Source organism: Lactuca virosa, chromosome 7 (genome assembly GCF_052849685.1).
Source record: "Lactuca virosa cultivar CGN04683 chromosome 7, Lactuca_virosa_CGN04683_v6, whole genome shotgun sequence".
In the NCBI taxonomy this organism is placed as follows: Eukaryota; Viridiplantae; Streptophyta; class Magnoliopsida; order Asterales; family Asteraceae; genus Lactuca; species Lactuca virosa.
In genome coordinates, this window is record NC_136432.1 from 164,449,032 (window position 1) to 164,472,906 (window position 23,875).

Here is a 23,875-nt window from a genome sequence, read left to right on the forward strand (position 1 = left end):
TTCTAACATGTGGTATGTTTATTTGTTAATTAACTGAAAGAGTATTTCTTTTATTTTCTTCATTAAACCTTTTGATATGTTTTTTTTTGTTATTAACTCCTTATTTGTTAATTACCTGAGTAGCATCAATCTTTCCTATTGGTATTTGATTTTTTAAATCAATTTAGGGTGAAGATTTGATTAACGGTTTATAAGAGATTTTCACAAATTTGAGATAGTTTAGAACTTAAACGTTGTATGAACGAGAAAACTCTTCTCAAAAGCATTTGTAATCACCTGATTAAATAAGCAATATGTGGAAAATATCAAAATCTAACCGTCTAATATTTGAAAAATATTAAACTTAACATGTTCCACTATTCCAACAATTTTATAATCTTGATTTAGTAGCAAATTTTATGTATTCTGTCAGAATGTATTCTATGTATTCTATCGTATTCCATGTATTCTTCCAGAATATATAAAGTGCTAGGAATTGCAAGTAACATTCTAGTAATTCTGACAGAATGCATTTATACATTCTATGCTTTAGAATGTTTATATATAGAGAATACGATTGCAAATGGCAAATCACATGCTTTTAATTCTTTATAGTGGCATGTAAAGTTATAACTAGCAGATTTTATTCTATGTATTCTGCGAGATTGTATTCTATGTATTATGCAAGATTGTGTTCTGTATATTCTACCGGAATGTATTATATGTATTATGCCAGAATGTATAAATTAATAGGAATTGCAAGCAACATGTTTTTAATCATTATTAGTTTTTGTTGCATTTGTGATAGAAATGGTCGGAAGAATGGCTTGAAGACCTGATAAGAATGACTTGAAGAATGAGCCAAAAATTTATGACACTCACAGTTTAAGAATGTTTTTATTTTTTAAGAATAACACTTGTATTTTATTCATTAACTGTATATTCAAGAATGCTGATTTTTTATGATATTCTTTTAGAATATGTATAAATATATTAAAATGTATAAGGCTATTAGTATGTAAGAATATGTATGAATTTGTATTTAAGTTCGAATGTATATGAAAATATTAAAATGTTTTTATTCTTCAACTAGGAGTTCAAGAATTCTGTTACTCTTCATTAATATTCTAATAGAATAAAACTCTTAAAGAACATCATTCAAACAAAAACCCATTCTGACGGAATAAAATCGGTTATGTTTACAAATTATGTTTAGAATTAATTTAAAAAATTCAGATTTTTAAAATTAGGAGTGTTAATGATCCCTTAAAATCCAAAAATTTCCTTTTTTAAAATAGGTTAATTGACCAAAATACTATTTTGTTGAAATTTGTGTGATTATATGATACATGCTATCCTATTGTAATATCATAGACCCTCAGATCATGATCATTGATTCTATTCATCCGGTGGTCCAGATCTCAATAGTTAGTAAAAACAAAATAACCTAATATATATATATATATATATATATATATATATATATATATATATATATATATATATATATATATATATATATATATATAATGTTTACTACACATCCTCACTAATATTCACATGGATGTACCTAATATCATCACTTGTATTTCAACATCCAATTTATGGGTGTTACAGTCATATCGAGCGACCCCATTAATTCTTTGTGTATATTTTTGTTTTTCTTTGATTTGTTGCGCAACACTATCATCAGTAAATAAATATAACTATTTGTTGTTATGAGTAAAGAATTATAAATACATCATTATTATATATGTAAAAAACATGTAGGTACATTGTTATAATTAGTTTTATATTGCCATTAATGATTAAGAAAAATATAAGTATATTTTTATTACGAGTAAGAAAATATAACCATATTGCTATTATAGATGGAAATAAATTATATTGTTAATACTTTATACCAATAAAAAAAAGTAAACTATATTGCTATTTTATAAAGTTTGATTGGATAGTTTTTAGTAGCTGTGGAATTTACCCTATTTTTTATTATGATTTCATCGTATCAAACACTCTAATGTCATATGATTAAAATAGCTTTGGGGCAAAAGCAGGGCAAGGTGATATGTAAACCGCCACAAATAAACAAACTTAATACAATTTCAATTTCATAGACACACGGTGAAACAGATCAGCCATGAGTTGGATGATCCCCAAGTCGACCTGTGCTGAATCTTCTCGTCCGATGTCCACCAAAGCATGGCTTTTGCACGGCGTCGCCGTCGCCGCTGCTCTGGTCGGTGCTCACGCTTACTTCTATTACCGCCGATCTGCCACCGTGTTTCGGAGTCGAGTAGTGGGCATAATTCCAGCCCGGTTCGCTTCTTCTCGATTTCAGGGCAAACCCCTCGTTGAGATCCTCGGAAAACCCATGATCCAGGTAGCGTGTTACTCCTCAACTCTTAAAATTCTTCATTCTCTATAAATCTCGAATTAAGATTCTCGCGATCTCTAAACTCTAAGTAATAATTTGTTTTTTTCGAGTGTATATACTTGTATTATTGGTCAGATTACTAGAATTTAGGGCATAATTCTACTATTTAGGTGCTGAATCCAAGTTCATGAGCTTCAATTACAGTAAAATTTCCGAAATATTCATATGATTTCAACAAATCACTATCGTAGTTGATACTAGTTGCATTGATTCAACCAAATGTTTGATCCATTTCCTCACAAATTAGGGTTCGTTTTATTCAATTTTTAACAGAGAACTTGGGAAAGAGCAAAGTTGGCAACGACATTGGATCGCGTTGGTAAGTATTTGAGCTTAATTTGGAATTTACTTCTAGTGTATTCTCGATAATCTCTTCTTCTACATTCTCTCTGAGTTTTACTTTAACTAAATTGGACATCATCCTTGTTGCAGTTGTGGCAACGGATGATGAAAAGATTGCAGAGTGTTGTCGTGGATTTGGCGCCGATGTGATAATGACTGCAGAATCGTGTAGAAATGGTACAAAATCTGTCAATCGAGAGTTCTAATCATCTCAAATATTGATTAAGCTTAACCCATTTTTTTTTTTTTTGCATAAATTATAGGCGCAGAGAGGTGTAGTGAAGCACTGCAAAAGCTCGACAAGAAATATGACATTGTTGTCAATATTCAAGGAGATGAACCACTAATTGACCCTGAAATCATCGATGGAATTGTCAAAGCCCTTCAGGTATCATATCATAGAATCACATCACTTGCTTTCGAAATTTCTTCATCTATAATTCATAAAATATATTGAATTTTGTGCTGTTTTTAGACTACCCCTGATGCAGTTTTCAGCACAGCAGTCACATCTTTGAAACCAGAAGATGCTTTTGATCCAAATCGTGTGAAATGTGTAGTTGATAATCGTGGTTATGCAATCTATTTTTCTCGAGGACTCATCCCCTTTAACAAGTTTGTGTTTCTTTGACCTAAATATTTGATCATCTTTGACTTTTCCATGTTTTTTTATTTAATAAATGGTTTTTTTTTTGGTGCAGATCTGGGAAGATAAATACTGAATTCCCTTATAATCTTCATCTTGGCATTCAGGTACTCTTGAAAAAAGAAACAAAAGTTTAATTTTATTTAAATATTTAATCATTACATAATTTTGATTTTTTTAGAGCTATGATTCGGAATTTTTAAAGATTTATCCCAATTTGTCTCCAACTCCATTGCAACTTGAAGAAGATTTGGAACAACTGAAAGTTCTTGAAAATGGGTACAAGATGAAGGTACTTTTTTTTTTCATTTGGGTTTGTGTAATTTCTTGATATAAAGATTTGAAAAATGATGTTTTTTATTGGTTGAAGGTAATAAAAGTGGATCATGATGCTCATGGTGTTGATACTCCAGAAGATGTGGCCAAAATTGAAAAATTTATGCTCGAAAGGAACTTGTCTTAGTGTAATCTTGTGATTTTGTCACCAAAAGCTTGAAGAGTTTTATCAAATTAGTGTTTATTTGTTGTAGAGTTGGAGTTAAAATTTAGACATTATATTTTGTACAAGTTATTAACAAAAACATTTACATGAGTTTGTAAGTTTAGCATGTGATAAAGTGTATCAAATTGTGGGAATACGAAAGTGAAACTTGTAATACTTTTGTTATTTGTATAAACAATATATTTTAACTTTTATTTATCATAGCAATGTATTTATATTTTATATTATAATCATTGTTGCAAAAGCCGCTATACGTTTTCAAATCGGTCTGACTAGCGGGTAACGAATATTCAGTTTAAGCGGGGAATTAGATTTGGTAATTACAAAGAATTTAATTTTGGAAAAATTATATATACATCATACGTTCATTAAAATTCATAACAAAATAGATGAATATAATAACAATTATGGTTTTTTATTTAAAAAAAAGTCAAAATTTCTGAGTATGACAGATTTAACCGAGTTTTTCTGCGTTGGTCGAGTTGACCGAGTTGGACCGATTTTTTTCGAGTTTGACCAATTCCGAATTTATTGTCTGATGTTCAAAAAACAACATCGTCATATATCTGATTCCGAGTATTCGGCCGACTATTTGTTGAGTATATAATACTTTATATATTGTTACTATCAATAAAAAAAATATAATTATATACTTTTAGAAGAATCGGCATGTGGCAAGCACGTGACACCTAATCTGTCCAACAATCACCTGATCTGATCTTTCCAACGACACAAAACCAAACAACCACTAGCCATTCAGACACCTTCACATCACACTTCAATTTCTTACACCTTCCCTTTGATTTGTTGCGAATTAATGGCCGGCGTTCTCGAAACCCTCACCGTTCCTCGTGCCTCCGGATTTCCGGCAGTTTCTCTAACTCCGATCGCCTCTTCTCCGGTCTGTCAACTCTCCCTCCGTCGGAACTTTGTGCCGGAATCACGAGGCTTGAAGTTAAACATCCGTTCCTTCCGCTCTTCTGGATCCCTGAGATTGAGGTCGAAGTCCGGCCGTCGTGGTGGAGGAATCGTCTGTGAAGCTCAGGAAACAGCCGTACAAGGTTAGAATCGTTCATTTGTGTTGTATCTCTCATGGATTGGTGGATTAAATCGCTTGTTTTCTACATTGTACTCTCTGAACCTACTGGAGGTATTCTTATACTCGTAGTCGTTTAACATTCTTCGATTTCTGAAAATAGCTAATTATATATATTTATGTTATGCAAATCCTGCTCTTAGTCTCTCAGTGCTCTAGCATCATTTCCTTGATATTCTCGTGTAGTTGAATGCATCTCACCTTTTGTAGAACACGATTGAATGCAAAAAACATGTTTATCTCGACTCAAAACCACATTTATCTTGTTTTGCTTGTTTTGTTTACTCCGTCCCTTCATAATAAACAACCACACTTCCAATTTTCTTCCAAATATATCATTTTCAAAGCCAAAACCAAAATTGACATTGATTTTGTTTCAAGTGAAATTAAAATTGACATCTGAGTAACAAGTATGAAGTAGATTAATACATTTGTTATGTAAAAAGGAACTACAATTGTTATACGCCTAGTAAATCATAGATCCTCTCCAACATTCAGTTTCATTAGCTGATTATGATTTGTTGAATCTAACATAAGAGAGTAATTCAAGCAAATTATGATGTTGTGTTGACATTGCAATTGCAGTACTCCCTGTGACTGATAACACATGGCAATCACTTGTTCTTGAATCCAAACTTCCTGTACTGGTTGAATTCTGGGCTCCATGGTGTGGCCCTTGTCGAATGATCCACCCTGTAATTGATGAACTTGCAAAAGAATACACAGGAAAACTCAGTTGTTACAAGGTAAACACAGATGAGAGTCCTTCAGTTGCAACCAAATATGGAATAAGAAGCATCCCAACTGTGATGATCTTCAAAGAAGGAGAGAAGAAAGATGCAGTTATCGGTGCAGTTCCAAAAACAACTTTGTCTGCTTGCATTGAGAAGTTCTTGTAGAGGTACTTATGTATATATAATTATTATATTATATATATACTACTAGATTTGAACCAGTTTAGTTCTCTTATTTGTTTCTATCACAACTATGCAAACAGCATAATAAATTTGATATCCAATTGTATGTATAGTTGGATTCAGATTTATTTGCTGATGTGCTTTCCGGAATTAGAATCTCATGTTTTGTGGTATCTTTTTTCTCTAAGGTGAAGATTGGCAAAAGAGAAATTTTGTCATATATAATGCCATGATTGACACAATATCAGCACCAGATAAACCTAAATAAACAAATTCTTCCATATTGAATGTCATAATTTAGTGACATATTGAATGCAATGAAAAGATAAATGACCTAAAGAACAAACTGCTTACTATCGGTTGCCATTTTATGACATTAGCCTTTTTCCATCTCAGTGTGTTGTTGAGGAAGAAGTTGTTTGTATGTTGCAACTATGCACAAAGATGCTTATAGAAAAATATAGTTTCTGATTCACGAAAAAAAAAAAAAAAACATATCTATGGGGCTGTTTCATTTTGACTTAATGGCTATACATGGTTGTTTGTTGTATTCAATAGTTCATTTAATCCGAACAACAATAAATTTATACAAAACTTAATAGACAAAAAAGAACAAACCCAAACACTTCTTTTAATAAAAATCTTGTATGTTGAAAATGTTTTTATACTTCTTGGTTTTTAATCGTCACATTCGTATGAACTCAACATGACCTACATTAAAATGCGCAAAACTAGAAAAACTCGAGATCTGAAATCTTCTATGATGAAATATGTTGATTATCAATATCTTGGGGAAAGAAAAACTTCAACTTTTACAAAAAGAATGTCTAACGTTAAATCACAAAAAATCGAAAAGGTGGGTGGAAATTTCTGGTTATAAAAAGCATAAGGTTGCCCATTTGATAAGGAAAAAACAATCGCAAACCATTCATTGATATTTTACAATATAGTGGCTTAAATGAATTAAATTTTCTCCATTGACCCAACTATAAATATGGTGAAACCACAGGGACTGTTACGCAAAGTTTCAAAAGAATTAAAAATGAAAAAGATATAACAGAAAATTATGGGCATGACAGGAGCCGACATTAACTCCGGCTCAAGCTGGAAAACCATAGCTTATAATAGATCCTGTTTAACAATAATTAATTCTTTGAAATCCTGTTGATATCTTTGTCGTAAATCTAAAAGCTGTTTTCCCTGAATTAACAAAATATAAGCATTTATTATTTTAATACCAAAATCGTCATAACATTAATATCTATCCGTTCTATCAAATCCAGATTTAACAGGAAAGTTGATTATGATTTGATATTTAGTTGATGGCCATAAAAGGCTTATAAAATATTAAACTTTTGAAAAAATATAAAGTGAAAAAGATTTATTTAATTTAGGATAAAACAAAAAAGTAACATGAAAATTATTAAACAAATGATATTCCCATATCTCCATTGCGAACCCCTTCACACACACACACACAGTCCTTTTTCTTCCTTTTTACACTCTTTTCTTTTTCATTCTACTGGTTTCCCTCTTTCCTTCTCTCTCTCTCTCTCTCTCTCTCTCTCTCATCACACAAACCCTCATTCCCTCTCTACAATCCGAAACCAGACATAGAAATGAGAGGACCGGTGATCGGAAAGTACCCATCAAGCGACGGAAATGGTGACGTCGGCGCCGGAAACGGAATCATAAAGCACAATCGGAAATGCAGAGATATTGTGTTTCTTGTTTTCTTCATAGCTTTCTGGATCTCCATGATTGTTAACTCCAGCTTCGGTTTCAACCAAGGAAACCCATTAAGGTAAACCAAAAAAGAAAACTTATAAACTAAAAAAGTTTCAATCTTTTTTTCATTTCTTGAATAAATTATTTGCCTTCAATTTCCCTTTATAAAAAGGAGGGTTTTCAAGATTTCTTGCATTTTTAGTGTCTTTGTTCCTGTTTTTTCTTTATAAAATGGTTTTTTCACACTTAAAATCACCTTTACCTTCTAGCATACGTTCAAGATTTGATTTTTTTTTACTCGTGTCATTGAAAAATTATATAATTTTGATTTGTATTTTTATGCGTTTTGTGGTTAACCAGGCTAAATTTCGGTTTGGATTATAAAGGAAATGTATGTGGAGGAAAACATTCCGATTTTGACCTCCGTGAATTGGAACTCAAATATTGGGTTAACCCTAATCAAGTTTACCAAAGTGGCATGAAGAACAGCGGGGTAAAACTGTCAAATGCTCGAACCATATGCTTATTAGATTGTCCAATACCCTCGGAAGATTCCTTAAATTGGGTTTGTGATTATCCAGAGGGAGATATTCGTCTTTCTTTAGATGATTGGATCGATATGAATTATGATTATTTTGCCGATCTTACCCCTGAACTTAGAAACACTTCTCTTCAACTTCAAGGCCCTTGTTACCCTGTCATTTTTCCAAGCGTAAACGGTATATTTCATAATTTATGTAAATAAAAATGATTTATTTCGTTAATTGTTTAATTAGAAGATGTAAGGGTAATTCGGTAAATGCAGTTTATTGGAGTTGCCAGTTTATTGATCGCCCATCAAATGTTTCTTTGACTAATTGGAAACGAATGAATGGAGTTACAATCAACGATGATATGATCATAGATAAATCTATTCACAACTCCATTAATGCACGATCTTCTGTATTGAAGGTATGTATGGTATATATACCTGATTCACATGTCTTGTGCATTATGTTTTGTTCATAATGCACATGACATCCAGATGCCTGTTGCATTGCAACAGACATCTGACTGCACCAGTCATCGGATATCTTATATCGGATGACTGGTGCATAAAAATGCAGTATTGATTAATAATTGGTGAAAAATTAATTGCAGAGATATGTGGCGGATGTTGGAAAATCATGGCCCGTGTTGATTGTTTGTGGAGGACTTTTGCCTTTATTTTTATCGCTTTTGTGGCTTTTAATGATCCGACATTTTGTGACCGGAATGCCCTGGGTGACCGTTTTTCTCTTTAATGGCCTTATCATATCAGTCACAATGTTCTACTACATGAAAGGTTAGATTACATGGATGTGCATTTTCAAACTTATTACACAACAAGGGTATTTTGGTAATTTCACCGATGATGAATTTCCTTTCCCTATGTTTTGCATTTTTGTTAGCTGGATGGATCGGAAACGATGCTATTTCGCCTATCATCGGCGAACACGATCCATACTATCATGTCACTTCGAGGGTAAAGTTTTTGCATCAACAAGGGTATTTAAGTAATTCCACGTATATAAAATTTCACCATTTTTCATTTTTCTTTTCAGGAGCAACATCATATCCGCGCAGCCGCTTTTCTCATGACATGTGTCATGATCATATCCGTTTTATCATCAGTCGCCATTGTTCGCCGGATTCTCATGGCCACATCAGTACTCAAGGCAAGTAATCATAACATTTAGACTAAATTACATCTTTGGTCCTTGAGTTTGTTCCAAAATTGCAGTTTTCGTCCCGGATAGTTTCCTCTTGCAATTTTGGTGCCTCTACGGACCAAAACTGAAATTCTTGAACAACCTCAAGGACCAAAAATGTAACTTACTCTAATTCTTAAAATAAACTACTTTATCGATAATCCAGGTTGCAGCAAAGGTGATCGGAGAAGTTCACGCGTTGATAATTTTTCCGGTGATCCCGTACCTAATTCTGGCGGTGTTCTACATGATCTGGGTGTCGGCCGCCCTCCACCTTTTCAGCTCCGGCGAGATAGTCCGCAATGATTGCAACACAAATTGTTGTGCATACGATTTGAAAGCCAAAAGGGTGAGTTGCGATGATTGTTGTGGGTATAGCATTCATTACACCAATCATATTGCAGCTTCGATTCTCTTCCACTTGTTTGGATGCTATTGGGCCACTCAATTTCTCATCGCCTCTTCTTCCACTGTCATTGCTGGCTCCGTGGCTTCTTACTATTGGGCTCGTGGAGAATCATCGGTTAGTAAATACAAAATTTAACTCTCAATCCATTCCGTTCTTCCAAACCAACAATGGAATGTAATCATCCATTCCATTCCCTTTTTTCAGACAACGATTCCGTTTCTTCCGGTTTTCTCATCGATGAAGCTACTCACACGATATAGCCTCGGCTCAATAGCAATCGGTTCCTTAATCGTGTCTTTTATCGAGTCGACTCGGTTCATACTCGAAGCCATTCGTAGGAGACTCAAAGTCGCTGACATCATGCCCGAAAATTTCATCAAAAGAATGATGTTCCACACTTCTCGTTTTTGCTTAAAGGGCATTGAATTAACCATAAAATCAGTAAACCGAAACGCATACATTATGGTAAAAAAATTGAAAACTCACTTTTTTTTTTGTGTGTAAAAATTCCCCTTACATTTACCTTATTGTTATAGATTGCAATAACGGGAAAAGGATTCTTCAAAGCTTCAGAAATAGCAACAAATTTGATAATAAGTAACATTTTGCGAATTGGAAGAGTGAATGTGATTGGAGATGTTATTTTATTTCTTGGAAAGCTTTGTGTGAGTCTTGCTAGTGCGCTTTTCGCGTTTCTTATGTTGGACACTCATAAGTACAAATCGTCTCACAACAAGATCACATCCCCGTTGTTTCCTGTAATGGTATGTCATATGTCACATAATTTATTTATTTTTAAATCATATGTAATAATATGATATAATAAAATAAAATTTGATTTGATGGTGTAGGTGTGTTGGGGATTAGGGTATGTGGTGGCGACACTGTTTTTTGGGGTGGTGGAAATGTCGATAGATACGATTATTTTATCGTATTGTCAGGATGCCGAGGAACATCAAGGGACAGCACATTATGCGCCTCCACTTTTGATTGAGACTTTTGAGGAGGATAATGAGGTGCAAAGGATTGGACAATGAGAAATGTAGGCTTGTTTTGTTTTGCCGTTGGTTTTTTTGTTAGGAAGTGGATTTTCTTATTTCTATAGTAGGTTACTTATGTGTAGAGCAAGTGAAAAGAACCATGCTAAAAAAAAAAGCATTATGATGATGATATATGTATATGTGGAATATTTGCCCAAGTTTTGGATGAATGATTTAAAGTTTCTTCGAGGCACTACATGTTATGTTGTATGGAACATGATGTTTTTTGTACTGGTAAATCGTTTAGTGCAATGCAATGCAAATTTATTTTTCATACTACAAATTTGTTTGATTTTTTATTGGTAATATTATTTTTTGAGGTTTTTGTTGTGTTATGGATTTCAAAGATGATTCTTACAGCAAAAGTAAGTTTTTCATGTTGCGGAAATATGAAATCTTAGGTTGAAAGTCATTTTACAAACTATAAAAATGAAGAAAAATAAATAAATATCTTATATATGGATGACTATTATGGGTCCATTGAGAAATATGTGACTAATTACCATTCCAAGAAAAAATATACTGTATATTTTTTTTTTATTATTTTTAGCAAATAATTAGAAAACAAAAATTAGCTATTTTTGTTTTTTTTTTCGATGAATGGTTTTTTTATTCACATAGTGTTATTTGAGTGTTTCAATGACTATAAATTTTCTGACTAATATGTTAGAAAAATTTCATGCTCAACCATTGGTCAAACATCATGCCCATGTTAAAAAAGAAAAAAAAAATTAATTGATGTTTCTTTTATTAAATATTTTCGTTGATTATTTTTCACCATAATTAATTTTTGTTTATAAAAAGACAAGTGGTTTGTACATAACAAATTTTTACATTAAGTTATAAACATATACCTCTTAAATTTCAATAAAAGTTAAATATGCTATAATATAGTTAAGATTATTATTATTATTTTTATATCTCTTTTTTAAAATTTAATTGAATTAACATCAAAGTATTTTTTGGGTTTGGGTTGAATAAATTTTAATGCTTTGAAATGAAACCGGGCAAGGGACATGGGTTTTACAAACCCGATTCCCGGTTCTAAACCCTGCCATTAACTTTTCATTCTCTCCAAATCTGAAACTCTGATCTTCTTCTTTCAAAAACCGATTTCAATACTGCAAATTCACACCTCAAATTCCGCTGTCTGTGTATACAGGGTCGTCGATAACTCCCTCTTGTAAGTTTATTTTTCTTATGCGATTTCAGTTTCTATCTTATTGTTCATCTTGATATGCGCTCTTTTCGAATATGGCGTTGCTTTATTTGTTTAGTTTATGGACGTTAGGGTTCTTTCTTAGCTGATTATGAAAAATACAAAATCCCACCACTTTGCATCTCCTAATTTTAGGGCTGAATTTAGGATTAAGGATGGTGTATCAGTAGCACACATTTGATTTAAATGTTTTCCATGTAATCGTCGTGATTTTGGTTATAGTTTATGGTTTCCATTGATCGCCAGCACAATCTTTTTCTGGGTATTCAGTTCCATTCCATATTTCCATTCCCTGGCTTTGGATGCCAATGAGTATGGAATTGAATTCCGTCTGTGTTCATAAAATCTTACCAATGAAGGAATTCAAATTTCTTTCCATTAAGTTATAAAATTCAATTCCAATCCTCCGTTATTTGTGTGAATGACTGATTTACTGAAATACCCTTCCTAAACCCCAACCTTGTATAATAACTAAACTAGAGTTGCATCTTTTTGATGAAAAAAAGGGTGCAAATTGAACAAATGGTGAAGGATTATGTGATTTCTCATCATTTACATATTCCAAATCCAAAGGAATATAATTGAATTCCATTCTATTGTAATGTATATGACAGAGTTACAAATGGGAACTACAAGAGGAGTGATTAGTGATAAATGGTCCATGAGGGTTCTCTGGCTTACAGCAATTGGTAGTGCTGTTGGTATGTTGCTGATGCTACTACAATTACCATTTTACCCTTCATCCCCTTCTTAAATAAAGTACATTGCTAATTTCTGAGTGTTGTAGGCTTATACATGGTTGCTGTAGAAAGACAAACACAAAACAGGGAAAAGATGTTGGCTGCAGCAGCTGAAGCAGAAGCCAACAACAGTAGCACTACCACAGTTTGATTGCCTCATTTACCATATTTTTCTTTTTTTCTTTTAGACAATGATGTAATAAATGAGAATTGTGTTTATTCACAATATCTTTTTAGGGTTTATGTCATAATTTAACAACCAACTATTCTATATGTGCTCATTTAGTTGTTTTAATGTAATGTGTGTGAAGATAATTCAGTTTAGCGATTTTCAACTATTTTGTATGTTCTCATTACAAGTCGATTTTGTCATTTTATTATTTATTTTTAGAATTTTATTTTTGAATAAAATATAAATAGCTTTCATTGAAGGCGAACATATATCAAGATTGGTTAAAGGGAGTGAATCAATAAAAAAAAAAGATAAAAAGAAGTCTCGAAGATTTTCTGTATCCAAGTATTTACAACAAAAATTGAATGTATTAACAAAATTGATATTCTATCCATCCATCCATCCATCCATCCATCATATGCTACACACATCCAAAATCATTTCAACAAATTCTATTTCTTTTGTTAAAAAAAAAAACAAAAAAACAAAAAATTATCAAAAGACCATGTTATCCCTGTTACTAGGATTCTTCGAATGTCTCCTTGATCTCGTTCTCCTCTCTCCTTTCCCGCGCTTCACCGGACTCTTCTTTACCGGATTCCTAGCAATCGGATTCCCCCGCACAGATACCGACACCGGAATGGAATCACGATTCCGCCTTAAATTAGGCGGTGGCATGTGCTCTAACAGATCTCGATGATACGCCTGTGTCAACAAACAAACAATCAAATTAAAAACAAACAGACAAAATGACCATTTTACCCTTCCATTCAAAAAAAAAAAAAAAAAGTAACCTGTATGACAAAGTTTCGTCTTTCACAATCCATAAACATGTTAACACTCCAGTCAACTTGTCCCATGATCTTATCCCTTACAGCAGCAAAACTCAACTGATCCCTTGAAGTAAATCGATCAACTTCATTAAACCACAAACATGTGAACAAATTTGTAATTGGAATGTGTTCCCTTATAATCACACAACCTTCCGGAACATCTACAAAAACAACAAACATTAATACATCATCAACACAAAAAAAAAAAAATAGAAAATGAAAAAAGAAAAAAGTTTTACCACTGATTATAGGAAGCTTAGCTTCTGAATAAGGAGTCAACCCCTCGTTTCTATAAAAGTCAATCTGATAATCAATCGATTTATTGTCATACTTCCCAGCAGCCTTATTAGCTTCAGCTTCCTCAAACACATCAAACCGCCTATAATGTTTTGAGATTGCAAATGTAGCATTGTGTCGCCATAAAAATCTTTCTAGAAGCTTATATGGGTCCACAACAAGTTGCAGCTTTCCATCAATCCAGATAGAATATTTCACATTTGGAAACAGCCTATGTAGTAAAAGCTTAGGAACCTGTTCATATATGTTATATTTATTATTATACAAATTATAAAAGAAATAAATTTGATAAAGTTATTTATTACCTTTCCATTGCGTCTAGAATCAGTGTAAGGAATGTTATGCACAACGATAATTCTCCATAATCCAACTTTCATTCTGTAGTCCAAAAGACTTGAATTTCTCATGTAACTTTCGGTTTCTTCATCAATAAACATATAAAACGGGATGTTTTTAATCGCATGATCACTGATTTTAGTTGGCTGTTGAATCACATCATAGTTTCCAAATATTGCTGATGCAACGATGATGTCATGAAACTGCTCTAATTCCACAAGATCAGAAATGTCGATGTCAAATCCAGTTTTGTAACCTGGTCTACATCCTTTCACAAATCTGAAACATTTTTCTTTATTATTATTATTATTAAATAATCATTATAAGAAAGATAATAATGTATATATTAAACATATTACATACCCACAATGTACAGTCATTGATTCTTTGATTTCAAAAGATTCATTCCTTTGTTTTAATGAAGGATATCCACCAAAATCAGATCCTTCATGTGGTTCAGTTTTTGTAGAACTTTCTTCATGGAAATAAGTTAAGTGATTTAACACTGGTGATGGTGAAGGGACACGTGGCATGCTAGCAATGGCTTCCTCCACAGGAAGGTAACATACAGGACAGGCTGGCAATGGGCAATTGCATTACAAAAAAGTTAATATATATATTTTTTTGATGATTAAAGAAAGATGAAAAACTTACGTCGAGGTCCAGGGCGTCTTCTGTCACCAGGTGGAGGGGGTGGAAATGCAAAATTCTGACAGAAATTGCTGTGAAAAATGGTGGATTCTGAAGAAAGTGGAGGTGAAAAATGGTGGATAGGAGGGTTTTCTTCACATACAGATAGAGTTGTTTGAAAAGATGAATTATCGTCTTTTTGACTACCGAATTTTCTGGAGAATTGTAAAGAGGTGTTGTATGCATCGTTGAAGTGATCAAATATCGTGCTCTCGGATGAATCTTCTGAGAAAACAGAAAAGAGATTATCAGAAACTTGATTGCTGAATTGGAAGATCGAAACTGAAACAAATATGGTTGAAATTTGGATACGAACCTCTATTGGTGGTGAAGAACCCTGAAAGGAATGCCATGAGAGCAAATGAAAGTAAAATTAGCATTACAACCTTTTTTCTACTGAGATATCTGCACAAAACGAGGAGAAGTTTGTCCTTCTCCCTTGAACCAGAGAGCGACATCCTTGAAGATTTGCGAACAATGAATCCATTTTGAATCTGCAATGAACCGTTTTGAGGTTGCTGTGGTGATCCATAACTCTGTGTTCTTAAATCCAATGACACTCCAGTCATTGTAGTTGGAATCTCACTGTTTTGCTCTTCATCGCCTTGTTCCCACACACCTTCCCCTCATTCACACAATAATCACAATTCGTCTCCCAAAAACAGAATCTAACTGCAAATCAAAATCAATCTGGGATTCAATCAAACGAAGTCCTATCAGATTACCAAATCAAAGTCTCGATCTTAAGCCCTAGCCGTTAACGCACTACTTAGTGTAATCCGTACAGAAATCTATCAGGTTCGAAGCAAAGATCACATAGATTCAATTGTGTATGCTAGAGACAGAAATAAGGATATTGGAACTTACCTCTTTTGCAACGTTACAATCGCCAGCAGCAAATTCAAACTGGAACCCAGAGCAGTCTTTTGTAAGTAACAAATCTAGGGTTTTCCTGTTAAGATCGATTGAAATCTTTGACCAGGCTATGGTTTGTTTCCGTTGAAAATCCGAGATTTCAGTGGATTCTTCCTGTGCAAAACTACTATATATGATATCAAAACATGGAGCGAGTATCAATCGAAATCCCCACCTCAGAAATTGTTCAAGATGCAAATATTCTTGGTTGGGTTTTTGTAAAATTGAGATTTGAGAGGGTATCTAACGAGATTTGATCAACTTTCTTCAAACACTAATCGCATCAGCCAATGAGATCGGTGATAGTGGAATCGGGTTTCAATATTCCTATTTGTATTAGTATTTAGAGGAACCGTTTTCGTTTTCGCTTTCAGTTATTTGTATTATATCCTTTTTCTTTCTTCTTTAGCTTAATTATCGATCAAGTATTTAATTAAAATAAGATAATTTTATGAATTATCTTGTTATGTAATACAACGGTTATTGAGAAATTAAGTAAAGGAATTGCATTGTAAACATATAAAAGGAATGTTTTACTTTGTACATGAATAATATATTCCAATTTTCACACATTTATCTAAAAGGTCATTCATATTTATCAATGATCCTAATACCCAACACCAATCCTAATCTTTATCTTCATCGTCATCCATTTTCCCATGCCTGTCCCGAACAGGATCCCAACAGGAAATCATCGTTACAAACTTACATCTTTTATTTACTATAATGACAAAATTATAAACTTTAATCAACCAAATATTATTAATGACACCTAAAGTCATAGAATTACATAAATAGAAAAGTTAATTTAAAAGGGAATTCATTAAACTAATAGTAATGTAACGTATACTTACAGAAAAATAACTTTTTTTTTTTTTTTTTTTTTTTTTTTTTGCAAAGTAACCACCAATTTCGGAATTGGGCATTCTTAACCGAAGAAAAATACATTTCGGACTGACATTCTGAATTCCGAAAAAAGAACTCAAGAATTTAAAGAACAACTTGTAATGAGATATTTGAAAGAAAGTGGTATTTTTTTTTCAAAAATTGAAAAAGTTATATTATTTTTATATATAAAGTTTTGGTTTGAGGACAAATGATATCTCCATCCACGTCTTCTAATTTGAGAATTCCTCATCCTTGTTGTAAGTCAACTAAGGAAACCCTATCAAATCAGATTCATGTAACGAGTTCCTTGTCGGGTACGAGGTTTCTTGCTATATTTAGGAGTAATCTTCAATTATAGTGTCATAGGATGAGGGATGGGTCCATGAGAGGTGTGAGATGTAGGCAAAAATGGTACACAAGGGTAGAGAGTTTCATCATATATATGTATGGGGGAGTAAGTCAACATCTTGTTTAATATGGTGGTTGTTCGGTGCATGCGGGGGATGACCGTTGTGGAGCCCGAAGGTAGCCTGTAATATTCTTCAAATTTTTACGTATAATATAATTTTTTTCGTAAAATCTTATATGACCATGGTACCTTTGAATAAAAATTAGGCTACCTCTAATTTATAAATCTAAACGCAAAGTAGCCCAAAGTGTTTAGGTAGTCTAAAAATATTAAGCCCAAATGAAATACCCAATTAGTTTAACGAAATAAGAAGCTAGAAGCCCACGTTTATTTCGTTATTGATTTTGGTCAAAATTGAAAAGGAGAGAAGGAAACAATAGACCGAAGCCCCATGCCCCCCCCCCCCCTGCTCACTGTTGCTGATTCGTTGTTGCAGCCTTAGGCCTCGTTTGATAATTGCTGACTGAGAAAGTGCTGACTGGGAAATGTCTGTCTGGGTAAGAAATCCTGACTGAGTAAGAAATTATATTGTTTGATTGTACATCTGACTGGATGTGCTGACTGATGACAAATGACCATTTTACCCTCGTTCCAAACCAACATCCTAAGCATTACACACAAATCATTTAAAATCCAAATAAAAATTGTCATCCATAACTCTATCTATGAGATAAATATCAAACACAACAACCTAAAAATCGAAACTTGTATCCATGTTGTTTGGTATGTATAAAAAGAGAAAGAAAAGGAATGAAAACACTTGACAATCAACATCTAACTAACATTATCAAAAACATATCAATGTCTTTCCAACATTATCAAAAAATTATTTGATCATAATATTCATAACTTAAAAAAATTACAATTTCAGAAAAAAAAATTATCCATATAAATAACATCAGGCAAATCCTTTACCCATCCAAATTTGTCAACATCCTCAACTGTGAAAAATATCACCAAAACAAAAACAAATTATTTGACCAAAGCAAAAATATATCAAAAAGGGAACCTGTCACCGGGAAGCAAGAACCATTTAGCTAAACACAACTATGAATCTAAAGCTAGTAGATTAAAAACAGGGTGAAGATGAAAACTTACATAATATTGTTATGGAAGTAGAAAGCTACTTAACTGATATTAAAGAACAAAACTTATCGGTGCCGGTGATCACTTTTACCTCTCAGAAAACATAAATGGAAACAAAAAACTAGTGATGCTAGAAGCATTCAACCAATTTGGTAAAAGGTAGTTGAATTTGGTTTACTAATGATGATACAGATGAAGGCTACTAATTTGAGATTCAATAACGGTGACATTCATCAACTGTTTGAAATCTTTAAGGAAACATCAAGAGTTACAAAAGAAATGGTACAGTAAGCTAAAAGTTTATTTTGTTGGAAATAAATATAAATCTAATCAACAATTGCCTTGTTAAATTTACAGGCTACTATCCAAATAGCAAAAAGAGATGAGTAGGGAATGAAAAATGAATTCTATGGAAAAGAAAATGTTAATTAAGGCTTGACACCCATAATAAAGGGTTACAATCAAATACTTTGTAGTGGGGTATGATCGATAATTGCAGTGTGATTTTAATTGACAGTGGGAGTATGTAAAAGTTAAAAACATATTTGATCAATTAAGGATTCAATACACGATTAGGTTGTTTAAAATTCCAATTTCTCAAAATTAACCAAGTTCATTTGTTTTTAGAGAACAAAAAAAAAGACGCAACAAGAAAAGCACAATTGGTAACGAGATGGTTTCATGAATCAATTTAAAAAACGATTTTCATGAACGAGATGGTTTCATGAACCGGTTTCAAGAATTCATGGATCAATTTCAAAATCGATTTCATGAAATTGGTTTTATGAATCGATTAAAGAAGAAGAATGGAGGCGATGGAAGAGAAGAAGACGTACCTGATAAGAAGAGGAGAAGGAGTCGATCGGTGGGGGGAAGAGGCGCAGAGGCGTGAAAGAAGAACGTAGGGAAGGGCACAATTGGTAAAGCTTCCTCCTTTCTCAGTCAGTCGTTGGATTTCTTCTTACCAAGCCAGAGCTTTCTTTCCGAGTCAGATGGCCAAAATTGATTTACCAAACAGATTTAGCTGACCGAGTCAGCAAAAAACGTCTGACCCGACTCGGTCAGAAGCATATCAAAGAACCCCTTCGTCTTGTTGCAAATGACAACCTACACTATGGTGACCTTCTCTCTGACCGCAAACGCCCCAATCATAATGGAACAAGTAAGAAACTTAAATACTCAATCCTATTACTTATTATTATATTATTTCAAATTTTCATTATTTGTCTTTGTGTTGAAAAACTTGAAATTAGCAATTATGTTTAATTAATTAGGGACTTAGGGTTAATAGTTAGTTATTATTTGTTGTTAAAACTTGAAATCAAGTTTTTAGTTGAAATCTTTTTATTGTTTGTAACATTCGGTTTTGAAAAATTTCCTATTTCGGGACTTATCGGCATTAAATGGACCAAGTTAGGGCCATGGATTTTTTGGGATTGGGTTTTAGACCCAACTGGGTATGGAATATATATATATATATATATATATATATATATATATATATATATATATATATATATATATAGGCTTAGGTTATTCTATTCAAACTAAGTATTGTGTTATTGTATGCATAATTGTGGGCCAATCATTTTACTTAATTTTGGAAAGTGAATAATTGTGACATCCCCATTTTCACGGCCAGAAAAGACCGATTTTGTTTATGCTTTATAAAAATCAGAGTATCTCTTTTAATAAAAATGTTGCGGAATTTGTTCCCAGTAAAACATGATAAATACGTTATCAAAGCATTTCCGAAGAAAAGTATTTTTATTCATTTTAAAACATTTGGGATGTCATCGTCAATACAGAAACATAAGCATAAACAGAACTTACATTCATTATCACTAGTGATTTATATCTCCTTAATCTCTCGGTGTAATGTGACTTCATATCAACACCTATGATATCAATAAACTGAGTGGGTCAGGTTGGGAAACCTGGTGAGTACATAGGGATTTCAATCCCACAATGTTATATCATATATATAATTTAGAACTCACAAAATATACAATTTCACCATATATGTATAAGCAACTCTTATCCCACCCCGTCGATCCTCACAACGAGACTATCCATACTCTCAAACCTAAGATTAACCGTTTTACCTAATCCATACTCCCGGATCAGAAATGAACGGCTTTACCTAATCCATACTCTCAGATTAATGACGAATGGTTATGCCTAATCCATACTCTCGGACTAGGGACGAATGACTAATCCATACTCTCGGATTAATGACGAATGGTTATGCCTAATCCATACTCTCGGACTAGGGACGAATGGCTAATCCATACTCTCGGATTAATGACGAATGATTATGCCTAATCCATACTCTCGGACTAGGGACGAATGACTATGTCTTACTCCATACTCCCGGACTAAGGACAACTGACTATGTCTTAATTCATACCCCCGAATTAATGACAGTTGACTATGTCCAATCCATACTCTCGAACTAGGGACAATGACTGTGTCTAATCCATGCTCCCGGATAAATGACATATACTAAAGTTCTATTCTCTGAGTATAACTCACTTGTACTCGTAAGAAAATACTACCCAATATTCCTCATAATTAATTTAGGTCTACCCTTTATCCTAAATCATCATATATAATCAGGTATGTTCTTTAACACGTATTTCAGGCAACATCAATTAACTCGCACATAAACATATAATTAATACTTTAATCAATACTTGTATTAAAATCATGTTCATGAAAGGGACTATGCACTCACCTGATACGGTGGTGACTCGGTACTTGGACAGCACTTCGTTACTCTTAAAACAATTTCCCTCGACAAAACCTAGTATCATTACCACTAGGGTTTAGTTCAATATTTACCGAGACTAATTTAATAGTCTAGCTGTTATTATTATTATATAAGCGTTAAACAACACTATATAACTCATAATAATAGCCTAAATAATTATTTTAAGGTCCTAATAATGTTACTATAATTAATTAGAAGCTATATTAAAAATAGCGTAGGCGTAGCTCACTTACAGCGGGTTTTTCGCAAAACCGGGCTTCGCTGGAGCAGCATTTCCAAGCCGAAAGACCCTTTTTATCGGGACTCCGGGAGCCTCGGGGCTTCCTTCGGGTGCTAGGGGGTTTACCTAGGCTTTTAGGGGGGTTAGGGAGCTTAGAGAGAGAGTATAGAGAGAGAAAGAAGAGGGTTGAGGGGTGAGGAAATGAGGGAACCCGACACCTCTATTTATAGGGTGAAATCCTGAAGGACTCGCCGAGTCGGTGCCACGTGTCATCACCTGATGGCTTTCCTCGGGGAGAAAGCCTTGGCCCATATTCAGCCACGTCACCCCTTTTGCAGCAGCACCCTGCCGACTTCTAAACCCCGTAACTTTTGCATACGAGCTCCGTTTTCGACGTTCTTTTTTTTCCACGCGTAGGTAAAAACAAGATCTACAACTTTCATTTAGACTCCGTCGGCTAATTCTCGACCGATCTTAAATTTAACAGTAGGAGGAGTTTAGACTGTTAAATGACCGCGAAGAATTCGTAACTCCTTCATACGGACTCCGTTTCCGTCTGTATTTTTACCGTTGAGTTCCTATTAATGAGATCTTCAACTCTCATTTAGGTCGCGTAAGCCAAAAACCGCTTGAACTAAAATTCGAGTTTCAGGCTGTACACTGCTAAGCCGAAACTTTGAAAAATCATAACTTCCTCATACGAAGTCAGATTTGGGCGTTCTTTTTATGGATTTTCTCGTTTTAACATACTCTACGACTTTGGTTTAGACTACTAAGGCTAAAAAGTCTTCTATCGTAAATTCACTTTTTACGCTTCCCGGTGCCGTGCCGGTTTTGCTGTAAAATTTCGACGGGCCATAACTTCTTCGTTATAACTCGGATTTCGGCGTTCTTTATATGTACGGAACCCTTGAGACATATTCTACAACTTAGTTAAGATTATTTATTCTAAATAATCTTTTGTCGAAAAGTCGTTTTCGACCCCTATTATCTCTAATTTGACTAGCCCAGATCTACGGGCGTTATAATAATACATATTATTAAATTAAATATAATAAAAAATATCATATAATTTAATTCTAAGGGTAGTTTAGTCAATTAACATAAATTTAAAAAAGGAAAATTGCATATTTTAAGGAAAATAGATTCTATTAATTTTAAAAATCTGATTGTATGTATGATAATTCTTCTAATTCGAAAATTCTGACGGAATATTTTTATCAATATATTGAAAAATAACAAATATGATTAAACCATACAAGAATACACATTCTGACATAATATATATTTTGATTTAATGAACTTCTTGAAGAATAGCAAAATTTTGGATACAAGTTAAAAAAATTTCATTACATTCTTAGAAAAGAAAAAATATATATATACTATTCTATGAGAATGTTACACTTATTAATAACAAAAAACACCATATATAAATCATTCTACCAGAATATACTATTACATTTATTTGTTTTTCATTATATTGTATATTATTCTGGTAGAATAATCCATTCTTTTTGGAAGATCGGTGGTCATTGTTCATCTTCATTCCATACAATGTTCATCTTCAAGATTCTATTATGACAGAATCAGAATTCCCCTGTTCAACCAAACACCTTGAAGCTTCAAAATTCCCCTGTTCAGATGACAGGGATCCTGACAATTCCACATCTCTTGAGTTGGGAAGCAGAGCCCTTAAGCTGTAAAAGGTTCCATATAAACGAGTATTATGTTACTAATTTACTACTCATTTTGAGGATCTTTTATTATTGTGATTTGGTTATCCAGAAATATCAGTTTATAATCTTGGAATTTATTAATTCCATACCTGTTAATGTTAAGGGAATTAGCTCCACTTTCTGGTTGATCATCAATCGATATATCTTGTGATATGAACTTTGCCTTTTTGATGTCACCAACAATCTTTACAGTTGCTGTATATCCACAATGTCTTACAAATACAGTACCCAGGGAGGTGGTGTTTTGTAATTTGTAAATAGTAAAAGTTGGCTATATTTATTTAGATTCCATAGCTAGCTGAAGAATGAGTTCACGCATACTTACATGGACTACTGCACTCTCATCTGCTGTTATTCCTTTGAGTAAATTTGTTATAACAACTTCATCAGAAGACATGGTAGGAGATCCAACACCAACTACCTTCACTTCTGACTTTGAGCTTGCATCAGCTGCATCACGCCTCACTGTAATAAACAAGTCCCCCACACGATCATCACGTACTATTGATCCTGGAGAACAGTTTGATGTTGCAACAGAATCTATGACTTTGCGTATGGTTGAAACAGCTTTAAAGATAGAGACATCAACAAACAAGCTATGAAGCAAGAATGCCTTTCGATCACGAATCACCCTTTCTTCCTCAGTCTTGCAAGGAAGGTTGGCTAACATTGCAAACTCTGTGGCCCATGGTATATGGTCATGTTGACCATTTTTCCCTTGGCCTCCACCATTACCAC

General features: G+C 33.4%; 5 protein-coding genes across 6 annotated transcripts; 4 read left to right on the forward strand and 1 right to left on the reverse strand.

Annotated features, from left to right (window-relative positions):
* Nucleotides 1-2,008: 2,008 nt before the first annotated feature.
* On the forward strand, nt 2,009-4,104 carry LOC145127850 (3-deoxy-manno-octulosonate cytidylyltransferase, mitochondrial-like). The gene is made up of 8 exons (XM_079062979.1): nt 2,009-2,359; nt 2,687-2,732; nt 2,846-2,932; nt 3,019-3,143; nt 3,231-3,370; nt 3,457-3,508; nt 3,583-3,693; nt 3,772-4,104. Exons 1-8 carry the CDS (start codon nt 2,117-2,119, stop codon nt 3,862-3,864), a joined length of 897 nt encoding a protein of 298 aa, XP_078919105.1. The 5' UTR covers nt 2,009-2,116; the 3' UTR covers nt 3,865-4,104.
* Nucleotides 4,105-4,628: 524 nt separating this feature from the next.
* Nucleotides 4,629-6,089, forward strand: TRX-M4 (thioredoxin M-type 4). Its single transcript, XM_079061614.1, has 2 exons — nt 4,629-4,964; nt 5,585-6,089. The coding sequence occupies exons 1-2, from the start codon at nt 4,721-4,723 to the stop codon at nt 5,896-5,898; spliced, it is 558 nt and encodes a 185-aa protein (XP_078917740.1). The 5' UTR covers nt 4,629-4,720; the 3' UTR covers nt 5,899-6,089.
* A 1,276-nt stretch (nt 6,090-7,365) lies between these two features.
* LOC145126209 (Plasma-membrane choline transporter family protein) lies at nt 7,366-11,019 on the forward strand. Its single transcript, XM_079061613.1, has 10 exons — nt 7,366-7,720; nt 8,005-8,363; nt 8,450-8,595; nt 8,785-8,968; nt 9,075-9,148; nt 9,228-9,341; nt 9,541-9,897; nt 9,988-10,248; nt 10,320-10,547; nt 10,635-11,019. Exons 1-10 carry the CDS (start codon nt 7,536-7,538, stop codon nt 10,818-10,820), a joined length of 2,094 nt encoding a protein of 697 aa, XP_078917739.1. The 5' UTR covers nt 7,366-7,535; the 3' UTR covers nt 10,821-11,019.
* An 800-nt stretch (nt 11,020-11,819) lies between these two features.
* LOC145124365 (HrpN-interacting protein from malus protein) lies at nt 11,820-13,106 on the forward strand. The gene is made up of 3 exons (XM_079059682.1): nt 11,820-12,006; nt 12,657-12,743; nt 12,830-13,106. Exons 2-3 carry the CDS (start codon nt 12,665-12,667, stop codon nt 12,931-12,933), a joined length of 183 nt encoding a protein of 60 aa, XP_078915808.1. The 5' UTR covers nt 11,820-12,006; nt 12,657-12,664; the 3' UTR covers nt 12,934-13,106.
* Nucleotides 13,107-13,266: 160 nt separating this feature from the next.
* Nucleotides 13,267-16,390, reverse strand: LOC145124364 (putative hexosyltransferase MUCI70). Of its 2 annotated transcripts, none has more exons than XM_079059680.1 (8): nt 15,978-16,390; nt 15,427-15,782; nt 15,075-15,335; nt 14,784-14,997; nt 14,390-14,699; nt 14,027-14,318; nt 13,749-13,948; nt 13,267-13,659 (listed from the first exon to the last, which is right to left on the reverse strand). In XM_079059680.1, the coding sequence occupies exons 2-8, from the start codon at nt 15,677-15,679 to the stop codon at nt 13,450-13,452; spliced, it is 1,740 nt and encodes a 579-aa protein (XP_078915806.1). In that variant the 5' UTR covers nt 15,680-15,782; nt 15,978-16,390; the 3' UTR covers nt 13,267-13,449. The 2 variants fall into 2 exon arrangements, with proteins under 2 accessions (XP_078915806.1, XP_078915807.1); XM_079059681.1 differs by having other exon boundaries at nt 15,427-15,800.
* Nucleotides 16,391-23,875: the final 7,485 nt, after the last annotated feature.